The sequence below is a fragment of the Dasypus novemcinctus genome, chromosome 16 (assembly GCF_030445035.2).
Source record: "Dasypus novemcinctus isolate mDasNov1 chromosome 16, mDasNov1.1.hap2, whole genome shotgun sequence".
In the NCBI taxonomy this organism is placed as follows: Eukaryota; Metazoa; Chordata; class Mammalia; order Cingulata; family Dasypodidae; genus Dasypus; species Dasypus novemcinctus.
Genome location: NC_080688.1, coordinates 89,508,774 through 89,534,066, shown reverse-complemented (window position 1 = coordinate 89,534,066; position 25,293 = coordinate 89,508,774). Strand labels below are relative to the sequence as shown.

Sequence of the window (25,293 nt, the reverse complement as noted above, 5' to 3'; positions counted from 1 at the left end):
ATGAACCCAGCAGACATGTATGCAGATGCTCTTGGCATAATTCCTCACAATTGCCAACATTTTGAAACTACCTAATTGTTGACCAACAGTAGCATGAATAAATAAATTGAGGTCTATTCATACAATGAAGTATGTCACAACACTGAAATGAACACCTTATATTTATATGAAAAAACATGAATAAACCTCAGAAACATAATGTTTAATTAGAGTAGATAATATCTGGGTAAATATAAATTTTAAAAACAGGCATAGCTATATTATATTATTTAGGGATGAAAATTTGGGTAGTAAAAAGCAAAGCAGTGAGGTGATTACGTAATACTCATATTTCAGGCAAGTAGTTACTTTTAGGAGGAAGGAAAGGGTTATGATTGATACAAACCTATAGGTGAGTACTAGTTTTCTGGCAATGTCCTAGTTTTTGCTCTAGGTAGTGGTTATATATATATGTATGTTATGTAATAAGTCAACAAGCTGAATATTTTACTTTAATGCACTTTTCTCCAGGCATTTATGTTTCATCATAAAAAGGTTTTAAAAATATATTCAAATACATTTTAAGTCTTTCTCAATGAGTAAAATGTTTAAATTTGGGTTTTCTGATAGCTTGGAAAAGAAATTTTGCCAGTGTTTTTCATTTACAATGCAGAGATAGAATTATGTCACCTATACCTATTTTTCCTATGAATCTTTTCCTATATATATTAAATTACTTTGTTTGAATAACAATTATTCCACTTTTTGGAAAAAGGAGAATAAAATTCTAGTTTCCATATTTCTACTGAAAAGTATTAAAAGTTGAGGTCAACTTATTAGAATTCTCCTAAATTCTCTATCTCCTTAATTCAATACTGGCTTTACTAAATCCTCTGAGACAAACACGATATGACCAGAAATCTTCATCTCAATCAATTCATTACTTCAGCAAAGGCCTTGAAAAAAATTGGGTATCCTTTTTTCTTATTACAAGTTTCTAGAATGCTTCCATGTTTGAAACTGGAAATTACTAATCATCTTACATTTAGTGACACCAACAGCTTGCCTAAAAGCATTATATCAAATAAATAGATGCATTTTAATTAAAGTAAATTAAACAAACATGCATATTAAATATGTGCTAGTACATATGTGGGCACATGTACTTTTTTTTTATATTTGATGGTTTCATTATGCCTCAGGAAAGGTGAAAACATTGGTGGGGATTCTCGTCCAAATAAAAATGGTATAATGTAAATTCAGGGAATATTTTGCCATCTTCTTTATAATATTTCATAAGAATTAAAAGGCAGTTATATTATTCTTAGGTATTGGTCTGATCCAATGTCCTACTTACTTTATGCAAAATCAATAAGTGGGTATCTACCATGAACAAGAATTGTATTATATAATGGGCATAAAAATGAAGAAGATATAATTTATGAGTAAATACCACAAACTCTAATAACTTGGCTAAAAGACTTTGCAAAATGTAAAAAATAAAATTGTTTAAATGTAAAGCCTTAGAAAAGAAGACTAAAATTTAATGTTTATCACAAAACAAATCTTTATAAGCATGTTTAAGGAGAAAGAGGAGGGGAAAAGTGGTATCCCAGTAAAGAGGAAAGATGATCTTCAACAGTGTTTTCTGTTTTCGCTTAGAAATTGATTATCACGCTTCTTCCATGCTTGTAGAATGACTTCAAACCACAATGATGCTTGGCTCTTCCCCAGTGTATCTATGACCTCAATAGAAATGGAGATGTTGTGTAACATCATGCCTTCCTTGAATAAAAAGAACGGTGTCTGAAAGAATGTGATAGTAATTCCTTTGAAAATATTTTTTAATGAGTGGATGAATCACTGGCTTAGTAGGGTCATGTGAATTTTCAACATGCTAACACACATGAGAACTTTTGCTATGGCAGCTTGAAACATTTGAAATCACACCTTCATTTATTGAGTTCTTACAGTATACCAGACACTTGTCCCTACAACCATGCTGGAGATTGAAGCTCCAAAATGTTCATGCAGTGCTCCATGGCGACATGGAGTTGGTTGTACCAATTGTGGCGCCTTGGAGCTATGAACTCCAGAAAAACAAGCTCTTAAACTCACTCCATTCCTGGGGATGTGTACTCATTGTAAATAGGACCTATCACTGGGTGACTTCAGTTAAGATGTGGCCCAAGTGAATCAGATGTGTTTTAATTCTATCATTGTAGTCCATTATACACAGAAGGAAATTCAGACATGTGCCGGCAAAGCCACAGGGAAGAAGCCAGAAGTCAACCGAACCCAGAGAAGCCAGGACAGGCTGTGTAAATTGTCAGGTGACTGAAAAGCCGAGGACCGAGGCCTGCAGCCCCAGAATGCCAGTCTTCTGGGAGAAAGCCTCACCTTGATGATGCCCTGAATTCAGACTTCCCAGCCTCAAAACCATCAGCTAACACATTCCCACTGTTTAAGGCAACCTACTGCATGTATTTGTTTTAGCAGCCAGGAAATTAAAGTGCCAACCCAGATCTGACTGCCCTCACAGGCTGTATGCTAATTGCAAATTGTAATGCCATAATTTTGAAGTAGAACACATCTTTATTAATCAATTATTAGAAATGTTTTGAAAATGTCAATATGCTCTGTTCACTTTACAATGCTGAGTGTAATGGTAGTATTCTAAATACAAACGATTGTGGTGTACGTATTCATCATATTCAAAGACCAACATGTGTCTAAATGTTGTTTAAAAACGTGCACTCAGGAGATGGAAACGGAATCAGTTGTGGTGAATCCACCAGTACCATTACAGAAAGGTACATCAGTAATAAAGTGAAAGCCAGCGGCTCCTTGCCAAAAGCCACCTGAGGACTTTCACACACCCGGGGCTCCCTTGCACTTGGAGCCATTCCACAGGTTAATATACTTAAGTTACCAAAGTGTTAATTTAATAAACTATGATGGACTCGTTTGGATATTGGATATTAAGGTGATTGTTTATCTCTACTGCTATTGCTGAAACTCGTATTCAAATGGGAGGTTGGGCTTGGGTAAGAGGGGATGACATTTACCTGGCAATCACAGACTTCCCCATTTATCCTCAGTTATCACTCTGTATAGCCTAAGTCATAAGAATGGCACACTAATATGATAAAACTATGAACAAAATTAGAGTAAAATGTTTAACTGATGAGAAAATTCATTTCCTCATTTTTATAGATGAGTGGTTTATAAATGTGTGTTTTCTTCTAATGGTAAAACTAGCTATGACAATGGTAGAGTTTTTTTGTTTAAGGGAAAAGTATAGATAAAAACACCAAAAGATCTAAATATAACAACTGCTAAAATATTCGTAGATTTATGTTTTTAATTTTGTCTGTATATATATTGCCATAAATTTAATTAATACTGAAACCATACATGTCAATCTGTTTTTTGGCCAAAATTTTATTATAAATATTCCCATTCCCATTAACTTCCATTGAAATGTAATTTTTAAAAGCTTATATTTTTTCATAGATTTAGCAAAATATACTATTAATAAAACAATTCTTTTCTGCTATGAACAAATTTTAATTTTTGGATATAACTGGGATGAAAATATTGTATATGTATGTAGCACATATTTTTATCAACCTAGATATGGACTTACCAAGTCAGAAAATACAGCTATCTTTAAACCTCTTGAACCATATTTCTGTGTAATTTTTCAAAATCCTGAAAACTTCTCTAGGAAAAGACCATTTCCCTTAGATCCCAGCACAGAATTTGGCACAAGATTGTGCTTAATAAAAGGATATTAGAGCTGAACTGAGCAATTTTGTTTTGAGAATTGTAACCAATTGATAGTCTTTGCAGCCACGTATGAAAATGCTCTTTACATGGCATTGAGAATACTTATTTTAAAACATTCCCACATTTTACAACCAATATCTTGCTTGAACACTTGCATGAACCTGATGAGAAGCTGCTTTAAGAGTTTTGAGGCAACATGCGCCGGCTAGTTACTGCTGCTCTCTCAGAGTCTCCCAAACGCTGGAGGCTCCCTTCCTGAACTGGGAAGCACAATACCCACCCATAAACCACAAGTATCCACTCAAGCAGAGACAATCCAAGCACAAGAGGCTGGATGTAAGCATCCCAAGGGCTCTAGAGCCATCTTCTAACGCCTTCCTCAGAGGCTAAATGGGTGCTGGCTTCAAGTTGAACAAATTGCGCTCACTTGGGGAGCACGTGTGCACTGAAATCGGAATGATACCGAGATTAGCAGGGCCCCTGCCCAAGGGTGACACGCAAATTCCTGAAACGTTCTGTATTTTAAAAAAAAGATGCACCCTGTACCAGACTTTCCGCTCTCTCTACAGGTTTGTTGGTTAGTTTGTTTTTTCCGTCTGAGTTTAGAATTATTGGCAACTAATTCCTGACAGTATTTCCTTATTAGCTTTTATGAGGTGTTGTAGGTTTACAGATATGTGGTAAATAAACGTTGATTTCATGAAAGCACATTTTATGATAGTGCTATTAACTCTACCCACGCAATAATTTTGTGTCCACTGCTGTTCAGTTCACTTGTTTTCTCCTTCCTTAAATGCAGTTTTCATCTAAACCGTGGGCAGATGTTTCTTAGGTGGTGCAAAGGTTGTAATTTAGTTTTAAATTTTCTCATAATATGCAAGCGAACATTTCCCCATCTAACTCCATTCAAATAATTAGTTAAGTTTTTATACTTTAGCTTATTCCGATGCTGCCCTGTTTTTGTGCCTGTCCGTGGACTTTAAGTTTTCACCTGAATATGGTTTTACATTATAACACGTCGCCTGGCTTCCTTCAAAGTGACACCGGCCTGGAGAGTTGGAAGCAAGGACTTATCCCCAAAGTACGGCCAGAGCAGTTCCGGGCTGGATGGAACTGCCGTGAGTGTGAATTGCTCACAACCTTCATCACCCCATGAAGGAAGCTTTCATTTAAAATCCCCACCACATTCTGATTGGCCAAGTTTTATTCTTGAGCTTATACGCCAGTCCTCAGAGCCCTGCCGAGCGCGCATGCAGGTGAAGGACAGGTGGGGTGGGAGAGGCACACGGTATTGGGTGCATTTAGAATTGGCAGGGTTTGGGGGTTGGCTGTGTCGTTAGGACTGGAGTTCTTAACCTTGAATCGACAGCATTGCACGGGAGCAACCGCACATTGGGACAGCACCTGGAGTACAGGCCTCATGCTGGCTCTTAATTTTTCTCTTGCCAAACTGAAATGAAGGCAGACATGCTTTGCCCGCACTCCGGAGGTCATTTGGGAAACTTTGCAAATTGTCATCGCGTTCTGCTTTTTTCCTTGTAAGATTCTTCCTTGACACCAAGGGCGTAGCGTGATCACGAAACTCCTAGGAAGGGACCAGAAACCCCCAAAGAGGCTCAGATGCTTTTACAGTTTACCAACTGCGGTTCCATAGTGACTTGCTTTTCCCGGTAGGCGCTGACAAAGGCGAGCCCAGGGGCACAGGCCTTCCCAAGAAGAGATAGGTGACTCTGAATGGGCCAAGGCCTGGCTTGGCTACAGCAGCGGGTCTGGAAGTTGGTCAGGACGCTGCCCCCAATGTGACCTTTCTGGGGCTGGCTGGTCCTCGTCCCTACGGAGGGCCAGCTGCAGGGTCCCTGCACCAGATCTGGCACCGCCAAGCCCACCTGGCCCGGCCCAGCCCGCTGCCCTGTGGAGCAGGCGGTGCCGTGGGATGAACTGGCCTTGGCCTTGCTTGCGAGTCCAGACACTGGCATAAAATACACTGATTAAATTAGCACACCTGGGAAATGGACTTGGCCCAGTGGTTGGGGCGTCCGTCTACCACATGGGAGGTCTGCGGTTCAAACCCCGGGCCTCCTTGACCCGTGTGGAGCTGGCCCATGCGCAGTGCTGATGCGTGCAAGGAGTGCCCTGCCACGCAGGGGTGTCCCCGCCTAGGAGAGCCCCACGCGCAAGGAGTGAGCCCCATATGGAGAGCTGCCCAGCGCAGAAGAAAGTGCAGCCTGCCCAGGAATGGTGCTGCACACACGGAGCGTTAACGCAGCAAGATGACGCAACAAAAAGAAACACAGATTCCAGGTGCCACTGACAACAACAGAAGCGGACAAAGAAGAACATGCAGTGAATGGATACAGAGAGCAGACAAGTGGGGGGAGAAATAAATAAAAAATAAATCTTAAAAAAAAAAAATTAGCAGCGCTAGAGCTGGGTGTGAAAATGAAACGCTTCTACTTAATCTTAGGCTTGAAATACACTTGTTTTGATTGGACAAAGGTAATATGTGATCTCATCCGGAATTCACCAATCAGACACTGACTACTCATCACTTCATTTGCATAACAAGCTCTATATAAAGAGGGCGCAGAGTCCTCCGCTTATTCTTTCAAACATTTCCACGTTTACTCGTGGTCATGTTTGAACTACCGGAGTCCTCCCAGACCCTGGTCCCGCCCCTGCTCCAGCACCCACCCAGGTCCCTGCCCTCCAGAAGGGCTCCAAGAAGGCAGTGAGCAAGGCGCAGAAGGACTGCAAGAAGCGCAAGCGTGTGTGCTCAGGGAGTTACTCCATCTGTGTGTGCAGGGTGCTGAAGCAGGTGCACCCCGACACCTGCATCTTCTCCAAGGCCATGGGCATCATGAACTCCTTCATCAATGACATCGTGGGCAAGGCATCACTCGTGGTGAGTTACAACAAGTGCTCAACCCTCACATCCAGGGAGAGCCAGATGGCCATGCACCTGCTGCTTCCCGGGGAGCTGGCCAAGCACCCCGCGTCCGAGGGCTCCAAGGCCGTCACCAAGTACACCAGTGCCAAGTGAGATCTCACTTCCAGTGAGCAAGTCGGCTGACCCAGACATCAAAGACTTTTCAGAGCCATCTACTCCATCCAAAGAGAACTGACATTCATTTTCTCCTTCTCTAATCGCAAAAGCAGTTTTAATCTAAACCTTCGGGAATGCTTCTTAGTTGGTGCACAGGTTATAATTTGGTCTAATAAATTGATGTTTGAAAATAAAGAAAAATTGTTAGCTATTGTGTGGTCAATCTATACTCAGGCCCTGGTATGTAGTACCCGCTCAATAAATATCGCTGAATGGATAATATAACTGACAGTCGAAATGTAGCGTCAGGTTCAGGACTAGGATAATAGCTACTAAGTGCAGCCATCCAGGAACAAGTTAGTTTCTTTCTTACTCCTCTCATTTTTTTTTCATTGCAGTGGCCTGCTTTAGTATCAAATGCCTCAATTACACAATTGGCAAATAAAGTTAATATTCTAGGAATGATTACTTATGTTGCCGTGTCACTGTATGTGGCTATACTCCTCCCAGCCCCCAAATACTACGCCTGGTCCTCTAGAATTCCCAGCCCATCATCAGTCAAATGACCAAAATCCTTACCTCCCTGCAGATCTACCTCTGAGCTTTAGGGGCCCCTGCTGAGGACTCACCCCTTTGAGGGGTGACTCTTCTACACTCCCCCTCCAGCCCCTTCCACCAGATTCAGGAGTGGGCTCCTTTCTCCTCACTGCTTTTAGAGCATCCCCCCCTCCTCCTTCCTGAAAACCTTCAGGTTGGGTCACACCTCGTCAAGTTCTGCCCACCCCTGTCCCTCAAGGTTGCTGTCATCTGCATAGCCCCTTGGGAGTCTCCCTCGCTTCTGGATATTTTTTGCTCCCAATCCATTGCCTCTGCCCAAAATGTTCCTCTCTTACACAGGTGGTGACTTGGATATTTATGTACGCGTCTTTCCCGCTGCCTAGCCTCAGGTGATCTGTGGTCCTCTGTGCCCACAGTCCTGACCTGCTCCCTCAGGCACTCACTCCACGGCCATTCCATGGCTTTGCAGCTTTGCCATCACCAACCAGAGCAGCACCTCTGGCGCTTCTCGTTCCCTGACCACTCCCACTCCTCCAGCTCACCGCAGCCCTGTGGCAGCTTGGCATTGTTTATGAATTCCAAAAATAGATATTGGATTGTGTTTGTAAACTGGTCTGTTTCTCTGGGCATTTTAGATTGTGTTAAATTCAGAGGTTTCACTTTTGCTTGATTAAGGTATGGTTAGGGCTGTCATTCAGCCTGGTCAGTAGGACTGAGTCCCCACCTCCTTGGCGGGAGGAGGTTCACTGAGAAAACAATGGCAGAGGAGAGAGTTTTGGACACTGGAGCCTCCAGTAGAGAGCTAAGTCTGAAGAAACCAGAGCCCCAAAGAACTGAGAAAGCCCAGAAAGAAACAAGCCCCAGGGAGAGGGAAGAGCCTTATGCTAACCTCAGCTGAGAAAGGAAGGGGTTGGGGCCATGGAACCTTAGGAGGAAGAGGAAGGCTGAACCCTCCCAGAGACTGGCAGCCATCTTGCTCCAACATGAGGCAACAGACTTTGGTGAGGGAAGTAATTTACACTTTATGGTCTTGTGACTATATGGCCTTGTGACTATAAGTTTCTACCCCAAATACATATTTTTATAAAAGCCTACACATTCTAGCACCCATTTGGCTTATAGAATACACGTCCCAACAACCTTCCAACCCCACCAGGCTCTTCAATCTAGTTGACCCTACATGCTCCAAGACCTTTCCTTAACCACCCAGATTGACAACTTATAACTACTTCCTTGCATACACTCCAACTCCCTGGTTCTCTCCTGTTTTATTGTATTCACATGAAAACAAAGTACAACCTGAGTTAAATACACCAACTCCTTGCTTCCATTTGGACAGTGATGTGACAGAAGAAATATATAGAACCATGATAAATGGACTCACCCTTTAAATTCATAATGGGAATTTCAAATGCTTCTCAAAGTTCATGGCAACTGTACTAGATACCCCTGGTCTAGCACTGCCCCATTCTCTGTTCCTCCCTCCCCCAACTTCCAACACCACTTTCTCCATTTTTAATCTCAATTTTCTACTTCACTGAAAAAAGAATTGATTTTCAGAACAGATCTTTTTCAGACTCCCACTACCACATCTATCCTCTTTCAGGCATCTTCACCCACATACTTACTTTCTTTCCTGCTTGTTCACATAAATGAACTAACCATGATCCCATGTGACACCATCCCTCCATCTATGCACTAGATTTTTATCACCTCTCATGGGCATGGGATATTACTCCCAACAATTCTCCACTTTCTACGTAATCACTTCTGTTCACCCATTCTCATCTTAATGTTTTTTGGCCTTCACTTCTTCTCTCAGCGACCACCCCATTTCTTTGCTCCCTTTGTGGCAAAACTCCTCAAAACAGGAGTCTATAGGTGTTGATTCCAATTCTTTTCTTGTTTTCTTCTAAACCCAATCCAATCAGATTTCTCCCTTCAGCATACCCCAGAGCTGTGCTTGTCACCAATACCGTGGCTTCCATATTGTAAAATCCACAATTCTCATACTTAAGTTCCTGGGCCTATTAGCAACATTTGGCACAGTTGAATGCCCCCACTTTCTTGACCTACTCTCTTCAGTTGCATGCAGGACACCACACATTTTGTTTGTATTTTGCTATCTCATGGATCTCCTCAGTCTCTTTTGATACTTCTTGTCTTCTGAATATTTTGCTTGTGAGTACCTAGGGTTGAGCTTTTCTATTTTCTTTCCACCCTTTAGGGATCTCATGTTTTCTTGTGGCTTTACATATCATCTCTAGATAAATGACTTTTGTATTGGCTTCAATAACACTCCCCACCCCAAAATTTATGTCCTTCCAAGACCTCAGAATATGTCCTTACTAGGAAATAGGGTCTTTTCAGACATAATTAGTTAAGGTAAGAGGAGGTCAAACTGGATTAGGGTGGATCCTAAATCTACTGTGACTGTTGTCCTTATAAGAAGAGGGAAACGTGGACATGGAAGCACAGATACAGATGCAGAGGAAAATGGAGGCAGAACCTGGAGTGCTACAGCCACAGCCAAGGAGGGCCTGGGGCCACCAGAAGCTGGGAGAAGGGGAAGCATCCTCCCCTAGAGACTCAGGAGGGCACATGGCAGCCCTACCGCTTTAATTTCTAATATCTAGCCTCCAGAACTATGGTCTTAAGCCATCCAGTTTGTAGCGCTTTGTTATGGAAGCCCTAGAAACCTAAGCCAGAGGTCAGATCTGTGTTTTCAACTCATCTTAGTTTATGAGAACTGCAGCATTCTAATTGTTCAGATCAAAACTTTAGAGTCATACTTAATTCATACCCCTTTCCTCTCATACCCCACATAAAATCAGTCTACTTTACCTCCAAATATGTACATTATGTGAACATTTTTCATCACCACCACAGCTCTCTCCTTCACCTAAACCATTATCTCTCACTTGAATTACTGCAGGATCTTCCCAATCGCTTAACTCCCAAACCCAAACTATTCACACTGCAGCTGCCAGAGAGGTGGATCTTTTTAAATACAGTTTAAATGTGTCATTTATCTGCTCAAAACTTGCAATCACTCCTTTTCCTCTCGTGGGAAAACCAAAGTTCTCACAATAGCTTCCAAAGAGCTGACATCATCTGACTTTCCATTTTCTCTCCACCCTCATCTCCTACCTCTCCCTCCCTGGGTCACTCTACTAAAAGCCACAGAGGTCCTCTTATGCTCTTCAAATACTTGCGGCATGCTTCCACCTCCTGACGTCTGCCAGCTTAATTCCTGCATGTGTAGATTCTTCCTCCAGAAGTGTCTGCATAGCTGGCTCTTAAGTCCTTCAGATCTTTACTCAAAAGCTAGTATTTTAATTACTCAAACCCAACGACCCTCTCCACACACTCCTGATTTCTCTTATTTTATTATATAATTTATATTATATATAATATAATTCCCTCTTCTTATAAGTACAACAGTCACAGTAGATTTAGGATCCACCCTAATCCAGTTTGACCTCCTCTTACCTTAACTAATTATGTCTGAAATTATATAAATTATATAATTTTGATTTTAAAAGTTATTTTAGTAACATATATACAACCTGGAATCTCCCTTTTTAGCCACATATGAATATATAACTCCATGGTATTAATTACATGTACAATGTTATGCTACAATCACCACCATTTGTTAACATACTTTTCTAACACGCCAGACAGAAACTCTATACCAATTAAGCATTAACTCCCACTTCCTACACCACTTCAGCCCCTGGTAACCTGTATTCTAGTTTCTGATTCTATGTATTTACTCATACAAATTACTTCATATTAGTGAGATCTTAGAATATTTGTCCTTTTATTTATGGTTTATTTCATTCAATGTGATGTTGTCAAGTTTCATCCATGTTGGTGCAGGTATCAGAACACTTCGTTACTTTTTTTTAATGTACTATTTCTTCTCTTCTTTATTTTCTTTTAAATGTTACATTAAAAAAATATGAGGTCCTCATATACTCCCCACCCCACCCACCCCACCCCTTGCATATCAACAACCTCTTCCCTCATTGCGGCACATCCACTGCACCTGGCGAATACATTCTGGAGCACCGCTGCACCACATGGACAGTGGTCCACACTGCAGCCCACACTCTCCCCCAGTTCACCCAGTGGGCCATGGCAGGACACACAATGTCCAGCATCCGTCCCTGCACCACCCAGGACAACTCCAAATCCTGAAAATGCCCCCACACCATATCCCTTCTTCCATCTTCCTACCATCAGCAGCCACTGTGGCCACAATCTCCACATCACTACTACAATTTCTTCCCCTATTAATCACAATAGTTTCCCAGCAGAACACCAGTAAGTCCACTCTAATCCATACTCTATTCCTCCATCCTGTGGACCCTGGAATGGTTATGTCCAGTCGCCTTCTACATCAAGAGGGGGCTTAGATTCCACATGGAAGCGGGAGAATTGCATCCATCATTCATTACTTTTAAAGACTGAATAATATTCCAGTGAGTATGTATGTATGTGTGTGTGTGTGTGTGTACACACAAATGGTACACATGAAACATTTTGCTTACCTGTTCATCTGTTGACGGACACTTGGGTTGATTCTACCTTTTGTAATTGTGAATAAAGATATATCTCATTTTATTGTGCTTCATTTTATTACATTTCACAGATATTGTGTATTTTAAAAATGGAAGTTTTGTTTTAACCCTGCATTGAGCAAGTCTATTAATGCTGTTTTTCCAATAACATGTTCTCACTTTATGTTCTGTGTCACATTTATTTTTTATTTTTTAACAAATCAATTTTATTAGTACATATCAATTAAGAATAAATCCATCTGAAGTGTAAAATTAATGGTATTTGGTGTAATCACATACTTGTGCATTCATCACTTCAATCATTCTTAGAGCACTTCCATTATTCAAATAATAATATTAAACAAAAGAACAAAACTCATCACTTCTCAATCTCAATAGCAACTATTTTTTCCCTTCTTTCTGTATATTTATATTTATATTTATATTTTGTAAACACAGTTTTAAATGCGCAGTGTAGCAATGTGATATTACTGATGAATTCCAAAAAGAAATATTGGATTATGTTTGTAAACTGATCTTTTCCTCTGGGCATATTAGATTATTTGGATTCATAGGTTTACTTGATTAAGTAATTATGTAAACCTCTTCTGCCAGTAGGGCATTGAGTCCCCAGACTTTGGTGAGTCTTACAGATAAAAGGCATGACAAAGGACAGAGTTAAGGGTTTTTGATGTTGGAGTTTTGATGTTGGAGTTTGATGCTGAAGCCTTAAGTTGGTGCGCCAGGAAGTAAGCTCACAGAGGAAACAGATGCAAGCCCAAGAAGAGAGAAACCCTGAGCCCAGGAAAAAGCAAGTCCTGGGAAGAGAGGAACCTTAAACCTAGATAGAAGCAAGACTCTGGAAGGTAGGAACCCAGGAAGCCTGAACCCTTGCAGATGTCAGCAGCCATCTTGCTCTAACATGTGAAAATAGACTTATGCTTTACGGCCTGGTATCTGTAAACTTCTACTCCAAATAAATATCCTTTATAAAAACAAACCAATTTTGGTATTTTGCATCAGCACCCCTTTGGCTGACTAATACATCAGCACTTTGCTGAACTCATCTATTAATTCTAGGAGCTTTGTTGTGGATTTTTCAGGATTTTCTAAATATAGGATTATATCATCAGCAAATAGTGCAACTTTCACTTCTTCCTTTCCTATTTACTACTGCCTTTTATTTCTTTATCTAGCCTAGATGCGCTAGCTAGAACACTAGCACAATATTGAATAACAGTGATGACAGTGGGCATCCTTGTCTTTTTCCTGATCTCAGTGCGAAAATCTTTGGCCTTTCACCACTGAGTACTGTGCTAGCTATAGGCTTTTCATATACGCACTTTGCCATATTGAGAAAACTGCCTTCTATTTTCAACTTTTGGAGTGTTTTTATCAAGAAAAGGTGCTGTATTTTGTCAAATTCCTTTTTTGCATCATTTGAGAGGATCATATGATTTTCATTCTTCAGTTTATCAATGTGGTTTATTATATTAATTGATTTTCTTGTGTTGAACCACTTTTGCCTACCTGGGATAAAACCCACTTGATCGTGGTGTATAATTCTTTTAATCTGTTTTTGAATTCTGTTTGCAAGTATTTTGTTGATAATTTTTGCATGTATATTGATAGAGATATTGGTATGTATTTTTTTTGTTTTTTATTGTCTTTATCTGGTTTTGCTACTAGGATGATGTTGACTTCATAGAATGTAGTGTTCTTTCCTGCTCAATTTTTTGGAAGACCTTGAGCAAGATTGGTATTCAATCATCTTTGAATGATTGGTAGAATTCACCTGTGCAGCCACTTGGTTCTGGGCTTTTCATTTTTGGGAGGTTTTTGATGATGGTTTCAAACTCTTCACTTGTGATTGGTTTGTTGAGGTCTTCTATTTCTTCTAGGGTTAGTGTAGGTGGTTCATGTGTTTCTAGGAATTTTTCCATGTCATCTATATTTTCTAGTTTTTGGCATATAATTGTTCATAGTATTCTCTTATGATGCCTTATTTCTGTGGGGTCAGTCATAATATCTGCCCTCTCATTTCTAATTTTATTTATTTGCATCTTCTCTCCTTTTTTCTTTGTCAGTCTAGCTAAGAGTTTGTCAATTTTGTTGATCTTCTCAAAGAACCAACTTTTGGATTTGTTGATTCTCTTTATTGTTTTTTGGTTCTCTATTTCATTTATTTCTGCTCTGATCTTTACTGTTTCTTTCCTTTAGCCTCGTTTGGGATTAGTTTGCTGTTCTTTTCCTTGTTCCTCCCGGTGTTCAGTTAGATCTTCAAATTTAGCTCTTTCTTCTTTTTAAATAAGCATTGAGGTCTATAAATTTCCCTCACAGCACTGCCTTTGCTGTATACCCTAGGTTTTGATATGTTGTGTTCTCATTTTCATTTGTCTCAAGATATTTGCTGAATTCCTTTGCATTTTCTTCTTTGGCACACTGATTATTTATGAGTATGTTGTTTAATCTCCATATATTTATGAATTTCCTTTTTACTATTCATTATTAATTTCTAATGTCATTCCATTTTGACTGGAGAAAGTGTTTTGTATAATTTCAAGCTTTTCAAATTTATTGAGACGTGTATTGTGACAGAACATATGGTCTATTTTGGAGAAGGATCCATGAGCACTTGAAAAGAATGAAAATCCTGCTGTTTTGAGGTGCAGTGCTTTATAGATGTCTGCTAGGTCTAGTTCATTTGTCATATTATTCAAGTTCTCCACTTCTTTATTTATCCTCTGTGTAGATGTTCTATCCAATACTGAGAGTGGTGTACTGAAGACATCTCTTTCTCTCTTCAGTTTTGACAGTATGTGCCTCATGTATCTTGAAGCACTCAGGTTAGGTCCATAAATATTTAGTACAGTTATATCTTCTTGGTGAATTGCCCTTTTTATTAATATGTAATGACCTTCATCCTTTATAACAGTTGTGCCTTTGGTCTCTATTTTGTCTGATATTGATATCGTTACTCAGCTCTTTTTTAGTTACTATTTGCATGGCGTATATTTTTCCAACCTTTCATGTTTAACTTGGTTGTGTCCTTACATCTGAGGTGAGTCTCTTGTAGACAATGTAGAGACAGCTATTTTTTTTTTTCATCCATTCTATCAGTCTATGTTTTTTGATTGGGGAGTTCAAGCCATTATTATTCAATGTGTTACATACTTCATCTATTTTGTCCTTTGGCTCTCTGTTGTCATATCATTTTATTGCCTTTTTTTTTTTTGCCCTTGAATTTACCTTTCCTAATAATCTTCATTTCTATACTCTTCTCCAAATCTCTAGCCCTTGTTTATTCCCCTTAGGCTGCATCAATTCCTTTTAGTATATTTTGTAAATCTGGTCGTTTGGTATCATATTCTATCATTTTTGTTTGTCTGTGAATCCTTTGAACGTACCCTCATTTTTGAAGGACAGTTTTGCTGAATGTAGAATTCCTGGCTGGCACTTTTTCTCTTTCCATATCTTAAATTCATCAGAACACTTTCTTCTTGCCTCCATGGTTTCCAATGAGAGGTTGGCCCTTAATCATATGGAGTTTCCCTCATATGTGATGCTTTGCTTTTCTCTTGTTGTTTTTAGAATCCTCTCTTTATCTCTGATATTTGTCATTCTGAATAGTAGGTGTCTCAGTGTACGTCTATTCAGTTTTATTCTGTTTGGAATGCATTGTCCTTATTGGACAATGATATTTATGTCTTTCATAAGGGTTGGAAAGTTTTCAGTCATTATTTCCTCATATATTCTTTCTGCCCTTTTTCCATTTTCTTCTTCTGGGACACTGATAATGTGAATGTTTGTGCATTCTGTATTGTCATTTGATCCCTATGACTTTGTTCCATTTTTTCCATTTTCTTCTCCTGTTTTTTTCCTGTTCAGATATTCCATCTCAAAATCACTAATTCTGTCTTCAACAATTCAGATCTGCTCTTATGTGCCACTAATATATTTTTCATCTCACCCATTGTGATTTTCATCCCTATAAGTTGGTTACTTTTCTTTGCTGGCTTTCAAATTGTTATTTATGCTCATTCAGTATCTTCTTAATATCTTTATCTCTTTAGTCATATTTTTTAAAAGTTCTTTGCGTTGATTTAGGAGTGTTATGTGATAATCACTGATTATTAGTCTTAAATTCTGTATCTTTTCAGGATATTTGGTTTGTTTCTTTGGCCGTGCTGTTTCCTACTTTGGCTTGTAATTTTTTACTGATGTCTAGGCATCTGAATATGTTGGTGAATTTGCTCTAATGGGCAATTTCTCCCTTTTCTGTTTTTGTTGTTTTTTTTTTCCATAGCTCTTCTTTGATATTTGATTCAACTTATTCTGTCTTTAAAGTTTCCCTCTTAAGTTGCCAAAATGGGCCAGGGACTCACTAATGGGGCACAGATTTTCTCCTAGGATTTAGAATATGGAGAGAACCAAAAGCAGTTTTTGTCCATGCAATTTCCAGATAGGTCAGCAGATGGCACTAGTTGGCGCCCCTTTCCATGGAGGTGTTTCAGTCTCAGCTTTCCTGTGTTCTTTGTCAAATCTCCAGAGCAGAGATTCAAAGCAGGTGCTGCAGGCCAAACTTGGTGAAGAAAATTCCCAAAACTCCCCTTCCCTTTTCCCTTGAAACAGCTAACAGATAGGAAGATGTCTGTTTCCCTCTCAGTTAGCTACAGTGAACCGGTGGTTTTACTCCAGTGTAATATCTTGGGGGTAAGGGAGGAAAGCCCTTTCTAGTATTTTGGGTTTTTGTCTCTCTGCCTCTCACCCTCCTGAAAATTGTGTAGCAACTCAGGCCCCTTGGACAGTTTTGGGTTTTTTTCTCTGTTGTTTTTGTGAGAGAATTGGGCCCTGACTGCTGTTCCAATGCCATCTTCCCACAACCCCCTTACTGATAATTTTTTATACAGCACTTATCCACTTTTAACCTATGGTTTGATTTACCGCTTTCTTTTGTTTTGTGTACATGTATGTCTGTTGTATATCTCCCCTAAGCAGAATTTCATCTTCTTGAGAGAAAAGATCTTTAAATATATTGTTCACTGTTGTAAACCAAGGGTCTACAAGAGTGCCTGGTATATAGTATAAATAGTCTTTGGAATAATGAAGAAAAGAATGAATAAATGGATAAGAACCAAGTTTAAATAAAATTACATTAACCTTCTTGATTCTATCCTTTATTTATTGCCCAGCAAATACAACACCTTAGAAGAAAAACCCCAGCTTCCATATCTGTATTTTCTTCTTTCTCATCTTGGATTAAATTTTAAAATAAAAAGGAATATGAATTTTTCTCCAATTAAAATGGTCCTGTTGGGGGAAAAAGTCTCCAGGGCATTCCCCACTTTTCCATGTCTTGTGAGCAGCAGCACTGACAGCATCTATGATGGACTATGCTAGCAAGAATTTTTATACAGTTAACAGTTTTAGAACACAGAGACATGTTCTCCCTCTGGCGGAGAAAGGGTAGATATGCTTACTTTAAAGCATCATAAAATAATGTCTCCTTTAGAAGCAAAGGGTAGGCATGCCTACCACCCATTATAAAAGATCCAGGTCCTTCAAGTACAGGTTCCTGTTCCACAACACAACTCGTTGTATATGATGGACACCTTGCCTTTTTTACATCTCCCAAGGAGAACTGGGGTTCAGAGAACTGCTGTGAGAAAATATTCCACTTGCTACTGCTATTACTTAATAAATTCCTTGTTTTTGACCCAGGAATCTTATGCCTTCTGCTGGCATACATAAAACCATGGCAGGCTGACTTGTTAACTTGCAAGTGGGGTAAAATCTCAGATACCATACAATTCTTGAGAGACTTTCTGTCCTAAAGCTTGTGGCTCTTTTCCAGGGATCACACGATTCCTTTAGTAGCATTTTGTATATTCATTACCACATTAAAGGCAGACATCTTTCCCTGAAAACTTCTCAGTGTTCTTTATTAAGAGTCATAATTCACATTTTATCACAACTTTCTTTCGGATGCCTTATTTACCCCTAATAATTTTTGCAAAAATTTGTGAATAGTAATATTTAGGGAAGTATCTTCTGATGCCAAACTGCCTTGCATGTTTTGTTTTTTTTCTTTGTATACCTACTGATAAACACAAAAAAGAGTCATGTCGATTGATTCTTAATGCAAATGCTCTTTTGCTTGTTATTTCATTTTTAATAGAATATCAAGTTAAAATTTTTAAGGTTCACATTTCATTTGTCTTAAAAAAAAAATTAATGGTTCTGCTAAGCTATATGGTTTTGTTGCTAAGTACCAGCAACCCAAGCTTGGGTTACAGTTTCCAGCTGCTCTTGCAAATAGGTGGGGGCAGTCACACAGCTCTTAACTCTGGGATCTGAGGCCTCCAGCAGCAGTGGTGTGCCTTGGGCTGTGATGGCATCATGCGCCTTTCTTCTCTTTCGTCTTCCAGTGGTACTGAAGACAAATATGGTAACTTCGCTGGAGACCATGAAGCCAAAAGGGAAAGGGTCTGAGTTCCCAAATTACTTCCTAGAGGAAAGCTCCTTCCTAATCAAGAACATCTGTTTTGGCCCTTATATGACAGAAAAATGAAGGTTATTTTCATTATCTTCATGCCAAATCCATTAGGCATTTTTTCCTGTTTCTTTCTTAGTTTGCCAGGGATTCTATGGAAAATACCATATAATGAGTTGGCTTAAATCAGAATTTATTGTCTCAGTTTTGAAGGCAGAGGACCAAGGTCAAGGCATGAGCAAGGTTGCGCGTCCTCCCAGGACCGTCCTCTCTCACATGCTTTGCCCTCTCCTCTCTGACTTCCTCTGATTTCTCTGTTCGTCCTGTGGTTTCCTCTGATGGGCTCCAATCATACAATTAGGACCCCCTGCCTCCTTTGGCCACACCTCAAATAATAATGACCTTTTCAAAGGTCCTATTTACAAATGGGGTCACACCTGCAGGAACTAGCATTAAGATTTGAGCTTGTCTTTTGTGGGGTACATGATTCAATCCCCAACACTTTCTTAGAGAAATAGAGTATGTCACAGTATAATAAATTTCAGTATTCACTGTTGAACATGAATGATGAAGCCAGGATTCCAGAAAAGTTCTTTTCTTTTTCTTTCTAATTTTCACCTGGTATTGTGAGGGGAAAGAGCTGTAAAAATTCAACAATACCTTCATTACCTCATGCAAACAAATTGTTGTAATTGTCAAAAATCCCCCTCTTTGGCCCATGTGAAATTCAGAAAATTTAAGTCCCTCTTGTTGTTTATACCTAAAGAATAAGTAAATTGTATCTGCACACGTGTGTTGCAAGAAACATACAAAATCTACTTAACTTGAAAGCTCTGTGATAATTATATTCTAATAACCAATTGCTTTCAAAAATGGGATTTTCTAGGCTTAGCTCATGAAAAGCAACAAAACTATTATTATTCAAGTCATAACTAATTCATTGAGCATTGCTACAGACAAATTTGTCAATCATTCAGAAAGCAGGATAGATAAACCAACATTAATAAAAGCATTCAAGAGTCACACAATGGTCAGGAATTGTTTTACCTAAAACAAGTATAAATTGTCTTGATGTTTTGTAGTTTTGCAATTACACTTTACAGTATTCTTCCAGTCATCCCATGCTATATCATGACTTTGAATGCCAGAGTCTACTCCTGAAAATATATTCACATTTATACCTAAAACTTTTTCATTTTTAAATGAATCTGTCAGATAGTGCACCCACACTTCTTATTAATGAGAAAACTAAAGTCAAACCACATGCATGATACAGAGTACCCCAAATTTCCAAAAGTATAAGAGGTTCTTAGAACAAATTTTTAGAAGTGATGAGTTAGGTAATAGTTTGCGAAAAAAAAGAATGTAAATCGGCCATATTAACCTTAACAGTAATTTATTTTAGCTCTTTATTTTTAATAGAAAACATTTGTTTCTTATGTTGATATGTTGCCCAATGCATAAGTATGAACGCAATGTGTAATTACAATTGCTCCCTGAGATCTTACTACAAGAATGGCCCTTCGATTTATGAAATATCTTAAGTTTGAAATGTAACATGGGTCTCAACTGAACCTGGAGGCAGAGAGGAGCCAAACTTCTCTGTAAAATAGATTAAGGAACTTTTGGATCTCTGAAGGAATTCCAAGAGGAAGATGGATGAGGGAGAAGAGAGCTGGGCTAGGAGGCTGCAGGCCAGGTGTGGTGAAACAGTGAACAGAGAATGGTCTGCCGGTCCCACTGTGACAGTCTGAAGGTTTTTGTGGATTCCAAAAAAGATCATGTTCAATGAGCTAAACTGTTGCTGTGGGTGTAGACCCATTGTGAGCAGGACTTTCGATGAGGCTTCTTCAGTTAAGTTGTGCCCACCTCATTCAGGATGGTCTTAATCCTCTTGCGGGAGTCCTTTAGAAAAGGAATGAATACAGAGAGAGAAAGAGAAAGTCACAGAAGCAAGACGCCGAAGGCAATGAAGCCCGGAAGAGAAGGGAGAGACCAACAGAAGCCACTACGTCCTTCGCCCTGCAATAGAAGAGCCCAGGATCGCCCCAAGCAGGTCTTCAGGAAGAAAGCAGCACCTTGATGCTGCCTTGATCTGGACATTTTCATGGCTTCAAATCATAAGCTAAATTCCCATTGTTTGAGTCACCCCATTTCATGGAATTTGCTTGGTGCAGCCCAGGAAACTAAAATGCTATCTGTAAGAGTGCTGATTTTCATGTGCGGCTTCTCTAAATATTAAGGCAAAAATCTAACAATGATATGACTTACACTATTTCAGCACTGTTTGCCAAAATAGGAAAAGAACTCTAAGTTCAATGTCCTGGAAGCACCGTGCTTTCAATTTCCTGCAGTTTAAAACTAACAACTGCCAGCAGGTGTGCCCAAGCACCTTTCAAATTGCCAGACAGTATCAGAGAGATGAATAAAATCACTAAGGCAACCAGCTCCTAAAATCCCTGTGAATCATGAAGGCATTTTTACATAACGGCATGCCTAAATTATACCTGGAAGACTAAAATTTTAAACTGTCTCCCTAAAAGTAGGTTTCATTTTCCACTATTGTCTGCTTCCAAAGAGTCTAAATAGGCATTCAGTCTTTGTGCAATACTGGTTTCTTTTTAACCAAAATAATAGTAAAGCAAAGTAGTGAGGTGGAAAAAAAAAAAATCTTGCCCTATTTTTTTTATTCCAAAGCTATTGAAAAGAGCTGCCTAGATTCATTAGTCAAGTTAGGTCAAATGTGTTCTGTCACTTTGCTAAACAAAGGATAACCTGGGAAATTAGGATTAAATGGAAACTTTGAGCCATATCTTTATTCTTGGGGAAAAAAAAGCCGTTCTATCTAAACTCAAATTCTTTTTACCCCCATGGAATGGGATTTTTCTCTCTTTGGAATTACCTTCCTTAAGGCCGAGATACGCTGTCCTCTCTTCTGCCATCCTCTCGCTTACCTTTTCATCCCGCTTCTCCTACACTGTCAGCAGTACCTCTAGTCATGTGATTCAGACACCACCGCCATCCCCACGCGCCACTCACATACCCAGAATTTATCCGATGCGTGGCTTGTTTCCAAGAGCTGAAGTCTCAAATGTGTGCACTGCTTCCTGGCCCCGAACAGATTGCCGCAGGAACATAAATGAAGTCATCCGTTTTTCTGTCCAGGGCTGTCAGTTTTGTCTGTCTGTAGTCAGTCGTCACAAGTGAAGAGAACCTAACAATGCACCCTGACTAGCATTGCAGACCACCTGCCAAAGTGTGCACCAAGACAGCTGGAGTTTGAGGACACCTTTTGATTTTGCCTTGCCTGCCATCCAATAATAATTCATACAAGCTTCCAGAGCATCTTGAGATGAATGTTTGTGTACTTTTAAGCCTCATACGAATGCACAAGTTATTGGTGCACAGGCAGAGGGGAGATGGCGAGTGAAACAAGCAATTTGTTATACTTTCCATATCCAAATGACAGAAAAGAGAACAGCATTTTAAATGCCGGTACCTGACAGTGCACTGCTGAGAAGGGAAGCAACACACGCCACGGTGGTGGTGGTAGGATAATTATCTGCAGCTTCCTGAAGGCTGCCAGTTGCAAAAGGACTCCTGATGCAAGTTAATAAATAATGTATTCACTGTCAATAGATCCAAAATTTTAAGTTCCTGTTGTAGAGAGGGATTTCGCCAAATCATCAGAGAAGGGCTATATTAAATGGGAGAGTGAGAGAGAAAGAAAGAAAGAGTGATGGGGTGGGAGTGGTGGGGATAGAGGAGAGAGAGAGAGAATGAGAGAGGGAGAAAAGGAGAAGGGAAAAACACTGAAAATGTGTTAAAGTCATGGATGCTATTTTTGCTGTAAGAATCTAAAAGTAAAACATTTTGAATAATCAGACAATTTGGTTCCAAACCTTGAGTAATTTTATATATTATCTTTGATTTCCCTTCCAGTTTGGAAATTAATTTTTCATATTCCTGGTAAAATTAAGCAAGTTTTGTTCAAATTTCTATAATTTTTGGTTTCCTGGGAGAGACTTCTAGTTTACTAATTTCTTGAACTTAATGGAAATATATGCTATTATTCATTTTACTTATATACCTTTTTCATATATGTATTTCACCTGTAGGTTGGGATAAGTCTCATCTTTCTCCCAGGGCTCATTTCTCTCCAGGCTCAGCTGCTCTGCTCTCTCCACGAGGTCAGTGATCAAAATCCCAACTCTCTTCTCTACGGAGCCGTTTTCTCGGTGAGTCCTCACCCCTTGGCGACTCAGGCCTAACCAAAGCCCTAATTATAACTTAATCACTCCCAGGTACAGATCAGTTTACAAACACAACCCAGTGTCTTTTTTGGAATTCATAAACAATGTCGAACTGCTAAAACCTCCTACAATGTTATACACAGAATTGTGGGATTTTTAAAAAATATATTTTTAAAACTCTTCTAACATATAAACCTTCAGAATGTAAAAGTATGTTTCATAACACCAGGGTCGGAAGGTAAACATTCTGGGTTTGCAGCCCATGTGCCCCTCTATCACTGCTATTCTACTCTGCCCTTGCCAGGAGAGCAGGAGACAAAGTGTAAACAAATCAGGATGACTCTGTTAATCCTGTCCTAAGGAAAGCATGATGCAAATAAAGTTTATTTCAACTTTTCCCTGTGTTTCCTCAGGTTGTTGAAGCATTTTGTAGGCCTTGAAAAGCCTCAGGTGTGGGCTGATCAAGCAGATAACCGGCTGTGCTTTAGAGGTCTCCAGTCAGTCTGCCCTCTTTTGCATTCCCTTGGTTTGCTTCTATGCCTCCCAAAAAGCCAAGGAGGAGCAGGGTAGTCAGCACGGGAGCGGGGGTAGCTCAGTGTGGTTAAGCACACTGCATGCACGAGGTCCCGGGTTCAATCCCCAGTACCTCCTAGAAAAAAATAAAACTAAAATAGCCAAGGGCCCTCGTGCCCTTGGGCAGCCCCCGGGGGCTCTCCAGGGAACAGGGGCTGGGAGGAGCACCACCCTCCCCTGCCGGAAACCTGCAAAATAAGCTCCTTCCTGGGTTCAGTGTGAAAGAGCTGATAGGAAGGTCCCCGTGAAGAAAAGAATCAAGATGATAGATTCTTGATCAATGCGTGTATAAAAAATTAACAAATGCCACACAGGAGAGCGGGCCTCAGACTGAGCACAAACATCAAGGTGCTTTGTATCTCTCAGTGCACTTTGTTTGGGCTCAGCATCCTCAGGAGGCTGCGGTTCAAAATGACTTTTTATCTCCAGGGCCTTATGGAGTGCCTTTTAGAAGCTAAACAAAATAACGTCACCCATGCCTGTGTGTCACTCAGCTTTGCCTTAGCCTCAAAAAAGTCAAAGGAGTGTTGGGCCAGGGATGCCATTTTGAACCTAGGCTGGTGCGAGGTAAGGAAATGAGCTTTCTCCCAATCACTCTGCAAACTCCGACCCAACCTGTGTTGACGAGAAGCTTTATCGACCCGTCTTCATTGCTATTCTCTGCTGTTATCATCCACTGTGTATTTCGGTTTATTGCGATATTTGGTAACGAGTGATGTTTTATATTAAAATGAAAGCTAATAATACACACACCAATACTGTCAAGTCCAGCAAGGCACTACCCCAGTGTGTGACCTGCACAGGGGCAGCAGGCTTGTCTCCAAAGCTCCTGGTGCTTTCCTGAACAGGAAGCTTGTCAGGCTGTGGCCCAACCATCTTCTCACTTAGGTGAAGTGAACTGGAAAGTCGCTCATGGAAATCAGCCGGTTCCTTGTGCTGATGGTGTCGCAGCTCGCAAAATGTCTGCAAGGGCCTCACACTGACCTCTAGGAGCCAGGGGGCAGCAGGGGAGGCCCCCTCCTTCAGATGGCACTCTAGAACTTTTGTTTCTAGTGACGCTATAAATCTTTAGCTGCATAAACAGTATCACGGAGAAAATACTTACAGGGTTACTTCTGAGCTGACCTTTGATTCCGGGGCCTCTGTGTTTTCCCAGCTGTCTTTTTCTCAGGCATGTGGCCCTCCTCTTGCTCCTTCAGAAAGGTGGCCTGAGACACCCGCCCCCTCCCCCCCCAAATCCCACTGGGAGCACAGACCAGCCAGCCGGCCCCAAATTCTGCAGAGGAATGAGGCGGCACTGACCAGGCAGGACATTGCCAGGCCTCGGGGGCCCCACAGGGCCCTGGGGCAGCCTCCACTGCACAACAGCAGACCTGGGAAGGAGGAGCCATAACACCAGGGAACCGCGCAAAGCTGGGCCACCTGAGAGCCAGGCCCAGCCCTCCCCGTTCTTGTGCATAGAATGCCCAAGGGCCAGGTGCCTCAGCTCGCTAGGGCACAGGCTACCAGGCAGGAACCCTAACTAGCGTGTCCTGAGTGACGGCCTTCCTCTCACGCACTCATGCACAGCAGGGCTTCTGGTCTTTGATTGCTAACAGTAGAATTCCCTCTTTTCTTTGGAGACTGTGTGTACAGCATTTGCTGGGATCCTGCCACCAGGCCAGGTCTTGCCTGGTCTCTCTGCCTGTCTGCGATCTTCTGAGCCGTTATCCGAAGCGCTGAGTCATTTGCATACTTGACCGAAAGCATCATGCTGAAACCTACCTGATGCCCCATGCCATCAGGTCTGGAAGCTCCAGGCAATGCCTCAGGCACATTCCTCCAAGTAAGAGCTTTCCATGGCCATATACTAGCACTGCACAGATCATACATAGTATCTCGTGTAATCCGCTCGAAACCCTGGGAAATAAATACTAAGATGAGTCACATTTTGTACACAAGGAGATTGATGAGTCAAGAGGTTACCCAATTTGTTGATGATTAAAAAAAGTAACTGGAAAAGCATGGATTTGAACGCAGATTGGATTCATTGAA

The 25,293-nt window shown here is 40.4% G+C and overlaps 1 protein-coding gene and 1 pseudogene across 1 annotated transcript; both read left to right on the top strand.

The window, feature by feature from the left end:
* The first annotated feature begins 4,196 nt into the window (after positions 1-4,196).
* On the top strand, positions 4,197-4,296 carry LOC111762302 (U6 spliceosomal RNA; annotated as a pseudogene).
* A 472-nt stretch (positions 4,297-4,768) lies between these two features.
* LOC101416055 (histone H2B type 2-E-like) lies at positions 4,769-6,811 on the top strand. The gene is made up of 2 exons (XM_071208398.1): positions 4,769-4,889; positions 6,456-6,811. Exons 1-2 carry the CDS (start codon positions 4,769-4,771, stop codon positions 6,809-6,811), a joined length of 477 nt encoding a protein of 158 aa, XP_071064499.1.
* Positions 6,812-25,293: the final 18,482 nt, after the last annotated feature.